This window comes from Rhinichthys klamathensis, unplaced genomic scaffold (assembly GCF_029890125.1).
Source record: "Rhinichthys klamathensis goyatoka isolate OS25496 unplaced genomic scaffold, OSU_Roscu_1.1 h1tg000275l_1, whole genome shotgun sequence".
NCBI lineage: Eukaryota > Metazoa > Chordata > Actinopteri > Cypriniformes > Leuciscidae > Rhinichthys > Rhinichthys klamathensis.
The window spans coordinates 2,248,303-2,257,259 of NW_026606794.1; the positions used below are offsets into that span (position 1 = coordinate 2,248,303).

Here is an 8,957-nt window from a genome sequence, read left to right on the forward strand (position 1 = left end):
CGTCAAATCTGAAATGTGCTCTTTTTAACAAGATATCCTTACTGGGCTGTACGTTAACTTCTTTTGCAATTAGCACTAGTGCTACATACAGAGGTTGAAAGTTTTGTAGCACAGGTCACACAATTGTAGCAAAAGTATAAAACGTCTGTTACATCTCTGAAAATAACCACAAGTAGTGCAACATGCATGATGTGAACACACAATACAAACCTTAACAAGAAATGTTTTCAGACACAAAATGACTGCAGGAACATAACACCTCTTGCTTAGCATTAAGTCAATTTTGTTTATATAGCCCAATATCACTAATCACAATCCAAACAACATGCATCAAATCTTTCCAAGTATCCCCTGGAACCTGCTTAAAAGGACAGTTCACCCAAAAATGAAAATTCTGTCATCATTTACTTATGTCATTACAAATCTGTATTTTCTCCGGTGGAACACAAAGGAAGTTTTATTTTGAAAAATATATTTTAAATAATGTTGGTAACCAAAGAGTTAAGATGACTTAACTTCCATTGTGTGGACAAAAAACAAACAAACAGATATTTCTCAAAATATATACTTTTATGTTTCCACAAAAAAGTCATACATGTTTGGAATGACATAATTCACATACAACAATTTTATTTTATTTTTTTGGGTGCATCTATAAGCATTCCTTGGGGTTGGGGATCTCTGTTCTTGATTACATGCTTTTTAGATGATGACATGAATTATTTTAACATGCTATAAGTGCATATTGTTTAAGATCAATTATGGTTTATTATTTTAAAAGTAGCTTATTACAATCAACAAGATTAGAAACTGAAGATATTTTGGCTCATAAAAATAAAAGTATGGTTAGATTTTTTTATAAAATAATTGATAAACATTAGTTAAAATATTGAACAAGTTGTTAATATCCTAATTTTACTTGCTACACTGGCATATGCCTATTAGCACCTGAATGATGGTATATTTTTCGATCACAGCTTACATTTGTTTTTTAACAGCCAGAGGCTTCTGCAGCTGCTGGCCATGCAAATCGTGCACCTTCCAGTCCATGTTTTCGAGGACAGTGTAGTTGTAGGTCTTGTAATTGAGCATGTCTCGGGCACGGAACACCTTGTTGGATTCGTACAGGTTGCTCCAATAGCATGGGAGGGGTTGGAATCCCCCCAGGCGGGCGAGCTCGTCATTATAGGCCCACTGCTCAGAATCCAGTTTAAGGATATGGCGGTTGGCAATCCCACGGGCACGACGGGCGGCAATGTCCAACTCAATATCATTCTCCATTTCCTCACGTGAAGGCAGGGGGAAAGAACCATCCAACACTGACAGGACAAACTGAGACTGAGGGAAAAAGTGAGGAAACAAGAAAGAGGATGTATTTTGAAATAAGAATTGAATAATAACTTGGTAACACTTTACAATAATGTCTCATTATTAGTTACCAATAGTACCAATAGTAAATGTTGAAATGAACATTACTTGAGACTATTAAATGTTTTAGAAGTATTTTTCATTGTTAGTTCATTTTAAGTAATGAAGATAACCCATGGGGTCAGGCAAAACATCACTTCCTGATATAGATATTCTACGCAAAGTGATAATGTCACTGATCACTATCTTATAAGGTGTGTACTGCTAACATTTGCCATATGGCTCCGTGTTTTAAGCCAGGTAGAACTATTACCCTAACCACACATTAAAGGCACACCGCGGAACTTTTGGCCACTAGTGGCGCTCGACCTGTAACTTTCACGTCTAGCGTCCCTAGAGGCCACAAGCTCCGCAGCACTGTCGCAAAAGTCAACAAACAGTCAACCGGTCAGCCCATAGACAGTGGGTCAGCCTCCCGTGTCTTTAGATTGTGTGTGCTTGCAGTGTTTGAGGCGGGCAGCCTTGCCGCGCTCGATTCCCTTATAGCAGTCTGCTGAGAGAGAGCGAGCCCCGTGGGGCTTAGTGCTAACATGTCTGTAAGTGAATGTGGGCGCGGGACGGCGGGCACATTTACTGCACTAAAAACACCGTCGGGGGGGGGGGGGGGGGTCGTAATGCATAGATTTAAATATTGGGGGGGTTATACCCCCCCCATCCCCCCCATCCCCCCCACAAATTACGCCCCTGCATTTGTCACTATGCCTTTTTCTTTTTTTTGTGTGTCCTCTGACAAAACCTTTGCCTTCTTCCTTGTAGCTGTTGGTTCGGCCATGACGAAAACATACAGACGGCAATCAAACGCGAGTTGAGCACTCACGTCAGAATCTGAGTTAGTTGTGGGTGGTGGGGGAAGTGACGTATGCCGTAAAGCGGTTGAATTTTGTAGTTCTTTTTGTGCTCGGGTTCCTACCCGAAACCCGAAGTTACATAGTGCTAGGAAAAGCGATACAGACACCTTCAGGCTACGGCAGACGTGTCATTCAACCTATTGTAAGTCGATGTACCATCTCAATGGGTTTTGGTAATATATTATAAAGGTTGAAAAGTTCCACAGTGTGCCTTTAAGAAACCACAACTAGATCCAAATGAATTGGCAAATTACAGACCCATTTCAAATCTTCCATTTATGTCTTAAATACTACAAAAAGTTGTGTCTGGTCGATTGTACTCTTTCTTGCAAAAAAATATAAAAATTCTATAAAAAATTCAGTCAGGATTCAGACCCCATCATAGCACAGAAACTGCACTTGTTAAAATTACAAATGACTTCCTTCTGGCTTCTGACCAAGGCTGCATCTCAATACTACTGTTTTACTGATCACAACCTACTCTTAAATAGATTACAAAATTACATTGGTATTCAGGGGCAGCCATTAAGGAGGTTTATAGTACCTGTTTATAGTATCTGATGGTTACCATTTTGTTTTTTTAAACAGGAAATTATCCAAGTTAATGTCAGTAAATTATGGAGTGCTGCAAGGATCTGTTTTAGGCCCTCTGCTATTTACAGTATACATGCTGTCCCTTGGTATTAGTATCTACTGTTATGCTGATGATGCTCAAATTATATTTCATCACGACCCAATGAAATCTCTAAACTATCCAAGTTGACAGTGTGTAAAATATATAAAATATTGGATGATCAGTAATTTTATTCTATTAAATTCAGATAAGACTGAGGTATTATTTATTGGACAAAAAACCTGTACACAGAATCTCTTAAAATACAATTTGCATCTGGAAGGCTGTACTGTTACTTCATCCCTTCATACTGAGTCTACATCCTCTACATTGTTTGCTTCAGAAGGCCTTTATTAATCCCCTGGAGCCATGTTGATTTCTTTTATGATGGATGCAAGTGCTTTTTGGGGCTTCAAACTAAAATGTTAACATTCACTGCCATTATAAAGCTTGGAAGAGCCAGGATATTTTTTAATATAACTCCGATTGTGTTTGGCTGAAAGAAGAAAGTCATATAGAATGGCTTGAGGCTGAGTAAATGATGGGATAATTTCCATTTTTGGGTGAACTAACCCTTTAAGGTCAAAAAACGCATTTTAAATAGTGTCTCTTGTAGCGGCGCGCGCGCAGTCTTCACTCGGACGCGCTCTTCAATCTATCGCAGTTGCGGAGACTCTATTCATTCCGGTGAAATCACAAAATAAAATGCACAAAAACGTGTCCCTGCTTGATATAGACAGTAACCACTGATGAACATATTCAGTTTGATGAGAGAGAAAAAACTTAGAACCTGTAACCTCTGACACGCTTGGCAAAAGATCTACCACTAGACCATTAAAGAACTCAAACAAAACTTGCGGATCGATGCATTTATTTACGGGTTGAGAGGCTCATTCTCTTTTCCTTTTCCTAGTCTCTTTCGAACCGCGTTTTCTTTGCTTTTTCCATCGTCGAGTATCACGCCTGAAATGCGCGCAAGTGTCTTCGTGCTTCATGTTGTGGTTGATGTGTGTGACGTCGTTGCCGTAAAGCATGTCGTGATTCTCGCGAGATTTGTCGGGGCCGCTCCTCTCAAACTTGCATTGCTGGTTTTTCCAGCAGCGTCCCCCCCAAGCTTTACTACCAGGATGATTCGCCCTACTATGAGTTTGTTTACCACCGAAATGACTTTGAAGCTGTTATATTAAGGTACAATTCTTGCATAGTGTGCCTTTAATCAACATGCACCACTGCCAAAATTTCTATATATTTTAATCATTACAATCATAATTGCTTTAATGAGCTCATTGTTTCTGGCTAAATGAATTACAGAAATACCTCAGTCACACATATTCCCTCAAACAAAAATATCCTTCGCAACTAACCTGAATATGGAAATGTGGGAAGGGGCATATAGCTCTGCAGATGCCCACTATAAAGAGTGATGGGTAGGCCGGAGGTATTAGGAACTTATAGAGAGGCCAGACGAGGTGCTCCTGCACTTTTACACCCACTTTCTCGTCCAGGAATGGGAAGGTGAAGTTGTAGCCTGTACAAAACAGGAACACCTCTGGCTTGGCCCTCTCCCCGTCCTTGAACTCTAGAGTCCCATCATCCAGTACAGAGGTTACTGGAGGAGCCTGCTGGACTCCTGGAGGAAGGGAGCAGGTCAAAGGCCGCTGTCCATGACTCAGGATCACCTGGAGGTAAATAAAGGGAAATATGCTAAGAATTTCCAGATAAAATACTTTGGATGTTTGCATTAAACACACAAACATCTATAAAAGCAAAAGAACAAGTTGTGTTCCGATTCTCCGAACACAACAAACTAGTTTTTAGGAGGCAAATGACAAGTGAAAACATGTTCTAAAACCAGATCAAACATGTTTGATATCCTCCGACTGGATGGAATCAAAATCTGTGCCCATCATACACTACACTTCTCTGTGAAATCTGTAAATTCCGACTGCTCAAAAAATTAGCTGACTGGCTGATTTTCGGCAAATAATGTTGACTTGTCAAGACTGCAAATCTGGGCACAATCTGTGCAAAATTCATGTAGTATTTTCCAGACTTAAGTCAAACATGCATCATTACAAATAGCTAAACAATTTAACACTGTGAAGGACCTTAGCATTAACACTGGAGAGCTCCATGGCAATATCAAGTCCAGAGAGACCCGCTCCGAGCAGCACCACTGACTTTCCCGCCAAAGGTTCAGCACTACGGTAATCATGACTGTGCATCAGCGTCCCTAAAAAAGAAACATTAGGAATTTTTTTTTTTTTTTTTTGTGAAAAGTTGTATAAACTAAACTAAATAATTAATTCCCACGCCCAACTTGCACAGGTTGCTAATTAAAAAATATTTGAGTTATGCAATTTTGAGTAGTTGGATTCATACATTTTCTAGTTTATATTGTACTTTCATCCCACTCACCTATCAATGATTTGGGTATGTGCAAGGCACAAAATTTATATTGAAAAGTTAAGCAATTACAACAATTACTAAAACTGCAACCCTAAAGCAATTACAACAATTACTAAAACTGCAACCCTAAAGCAAGCATGCATTATGTGTAGGCTACAAAAAAAATTCATTAATAAATTGACATACATAGCATTTCTATTATTGAATATGAAACAATAAATCCTTGACTGCTCATTGCACATTGTAAAATGGATAACAAATACTCCAATTTTAACATCATTAGAAACATAATGGTTTAATCTCCAATTTCTAATGCAATAGATGTTTGATAAATGTTAAGAAATATAATGATTAACCAAAACTGGGTCTAGTCTCTAACCAAAGCCACGGTTATATCTAAAGCATTTCTCAGTAGACCCCCATGCTGATAAACTGATAACATGTTGCAACAGCTAAGGGCACTTTAGGCATTTGCAAGTCCAAGCACATTTTCAAAGGTGTTTTGTTGCTAAGCACACACTTGGTTTGCAAGACACTAGATTCTTTCGATTCACTTTGCAAAAGTAAAAACGTATAATGTAGTGTAAGGAATGGAAAACCTTTGAATTTTTCCAGTCCAGGTATTGCAGGGATGTAGGAGTCATAGAAATGTCTGAAATAGACACACATAATTTAATTTGTAAGACTCCATTTGTAATAATTTTCTCATCTGATTACATAACCACATCTTACATGGGAAAATTGGCACAGTATACAAGTAAAAGTGCAATACAGTTTCATTGCATCATTAGTTACTGTTTAATCCTCTGTACCCAATGGCCTTATTGATCTAGTCATACATTTGAACTATGTTGCTCATTGGAAGGTTTTGCAGCCATGGGTCACTCATTTGGCTGTGTGCACTTACCCATTACACACCATAACAGCATCAAATCGCTCTGTAGTGGATTTGCTGTGGTCTAGGCCATCATTGGAGGTGACATTCCAAGCCAACCCATTCCACCCACCCTTCACATCTACTGGGGTCACTGAGGCCACTGAGGTGCCAAACTTGGTGGAAGAGAGGAATACACCTATCAGTACTTTTTTTTTTATCAAGACTGATGGTTATCAAGCAAATTAATGAATCACCAACATTCAGTCCTTTGAAAAGGTGGCTCTAGTAGTTTTCCACAATTCTATAGACCGATCATAAATGTACAGTAAAGATAAGGTATGTGATTTCTGACAGGACTGACTGGTCATAAACAGTGAAATTAATGATTATCTGTCAAACCATGCAAGGAGCAAGAATTGACCTGACATGTTGAACATGAACAAAGGGGTATTTGAAAATGTAAGAAATGGGCTAAATGTATTTTTTCACCTTGATGTGGTCCCACAGGCGAAAATGATCACAGTACTGCTCAAGGTACTTCCGTACCTCTGTGTGATGGACAAAAGAGGGGAGATGCTTTGCGAAAGGAAAGTCAGGGAACGACATCACCTCTTTGGGAATATTGGTTCTATCATGTGAGGAGAATACATGACAACACATTATAAAACTACAATATACAGCTTTATACACTTAAAATATTTCACAGGCTAGTTATACTTCAAGAAGAGCTTAAGAGGAAAGACAAATCACAGAATAAAATAAAAATAGTGGATTTACATTACATTTCAATAAAAAAAATAATTATCATGACATAGTAAGATTGGTTACAATACTGATTGACTGATTTGAATTTACTATGGGTCGTCAATCCATACACTGCATTGTAATAAATATATTTTATTTCAGTTAAATAGCACTATAAAAGAATAACCACTGGCACTGATAAATTCACCTGAGGTCCCTGTACATGCTGCTGTGAATCGGTAAGCCATTGTCGTAACACCCCACTCTTTCCTCATAGACCCACGTTCCTCCAATGCTCTTGGTGATCTCGTATACCACAGGTGGCGCGAAAGTGTCCGGGCGAGAGAGGAGATGGCGGGCCGCGCAGAGTCCCGCACCACCGGCCCCGATAACAGCGACGCGCAGCTTCCCAAAGCCGGCCATCCTTATGCAAAATGCGGGTATGAACTAAGAAGTTGACACCTGACAAAATAGACGCAGATGCCTTGGTGAAACCAGTCTAGATTGATCTAAATTATCTGCTTACTGGTAATCTACTGATGTCCTCGGTTGATCAGTACTGAGGTCTGTCAGTATGTCAGCGATTGTGAAATGCTCGTCTAATTACATCGAAGACGTGTTGGAATCATACCCAGTCAATCAAATTAACCCTTCGTGGTTTGATGTCACATTTTCATTACAAATTGACTTAAAACCTTAGATATTAATTAAAGATAGCTGTATGTGTGTCTGCATTTTAAATGTAGCTACGTCATAATTTTAACTAAATTTAGGGAGAAAATAAGTTACGTGGCCAAAGTAAGTGAACACTTATTTCCACATAGCCTACATCCATGATCATAAACAGCAAAGAGATCTACATAAAGGCATTCTGAGGTAACTTTCATTTATCAGTATTTGTTCAAAAGTTAAAAATGAATTGCAGTTTGCTTGATAAATTTGTAACTGCAATAGTTATTTTCAGTATTCCACCAATCCACACCTGAACATTGATAGAGTTACTACCATGTGTCGTTTCTTGTTGGATTCAGCGTTTTCTTTTTAAAAAACCAACATACTTCACATTCACACACACTTTTCTGACATGTGACTGCAATTTTCACTTCCTCAAAACAATAAATTTTCCGCTGCGAGCAGGGTTCGAACCTGCGCGGGGAGACCCCATTGGATTTCAAGTCCAACGCCTTAACCACTCGGCCATCGCAGCGCCGGAAATTAACTTCTTAACTACTTCGTTTACTGTTGAAAACTAACTGTATTTTGTATTGTAATTACTTGGATAAATTGATTAAAATTACTTTATTAAAATTGCAAAGGCCCCGCGCAAATTCAAACGTAACACAGCCTAGCTTAAACTAGCCTTTACTAACCAAATAGCAAGCCGATGTTAATGTATTTTTTATTTATTGTCGATTAACTATTTTCACATCGATCATAAAAAAAAATGTATCGTTTGTATTTGGAGTTAATTAATTTACGCAATAAATCGTACCGTGAATCGATGCATAGGGCCAGGGGACAAACGCGGCTTCATCGGACCTCCAGCAAACATTTACAGGCTAGCAGCTAATGGTCTGGCCTACTTTCTCGTTTTAAACAGACATCACATGATAGTTTTGGTTGCCAGATGCCCTCCTCCCCCATTACATTTTTTTTGGGTGAAATTAATCAATCAATAAGCATGCTTGTTTCGATACAATAAACTACTCATTGTAATAAACAACTGTCTGATTTAATTAAACAGTTTCTATAAACGATTCAAATTTCTCAGATAGGCACGTCTAAAAATTACGAACGCACGTCACGGAAACTTGAGCGGCCAAAGAGCTGCCTACTGACTGACTGATGAGGTCGAAACCTAGGAGACTTTTGGCTTTTATCCACCTTTTAACTGCGTCGACTAGTAAAACCCACTTAGCATCTTAATTTCTTCTTGAGAAGAGTGTATCTACCCTTATTAGGCTATCCTTATTTAATTTAATTAAGCTTTAATGTGTCTTTTATGACCATGCAACTTTAAAACACAGACACTTGTCTT

The 8,957-nt window shown here is 38.7% G+C and overlaps 1 protein-coding gene and 1 non-coding gene across 2 annotated transcripts; both read right to left on the minus strand.

Annotated features, from left to right (window-relative positions):
* Nucleotides 1–290: 290 nt before the first annotated feature.
* zgc:77439 (uncharacterized protein LOC378987 homolog) lies at nt 291–8,458 on the minus strand. Its single transcript, XM_056268581.1, has 8 exons — nt 8,412–8,458; nt 7,128–7,381; nt 6,665–6,803; nt 6,206–6,348; nt 5,898–5,950; nt 4,998–5,122; nt 4,254–4,568; nt 291–1,338 (listed from the first exon to the last, which is right to left on the minus strand). The coding sequence occupies exons 2-8, from the start codon at nt 7,340–7,342 to the stop codon at nt 979–981; spliced, it is 1,350 nt and encodes a 449-aa protein (XP_056124556.1). The 5' UTR covers nt 7,343–7,381; nt 8,412–8,458; the 3' UTR covers nt 291–978.
* Nucleotides 8,045–8,126, minus strand: trnas-uga (transfer RNA serine (anticodon UGA)). The gene has a single exon. It is a non-coding gene; the product is annotated as a tRNA-Ser (tRNA).
* Nucleotides 8,459–8,957: the final 499 nt, after the last annotated feature.

Coding starts and splice junctions, on each gene's coding strand:
- zgc:77439 (XM_056268581.1), bottom strand. CDS start 7,342: ATGGCCGGCTTTGGGAAGCTGCGCGTCGCTGTTATCGGGGCCGGTGGT. Junction 6,804..7,127: donor AGCATGTACAGGGACCTCAG/GTGAATTTATCA, acceptor CTCACATGATAG/AACCAATATTCCCAAAGAGG. Junction 5,123..5,897: donor TGGACTGGAAAAATTCAAAG/GTTTTCCATTCC, acceptor TTTCTTTTTTAG/GGACGCTGATGCACAGTCAT.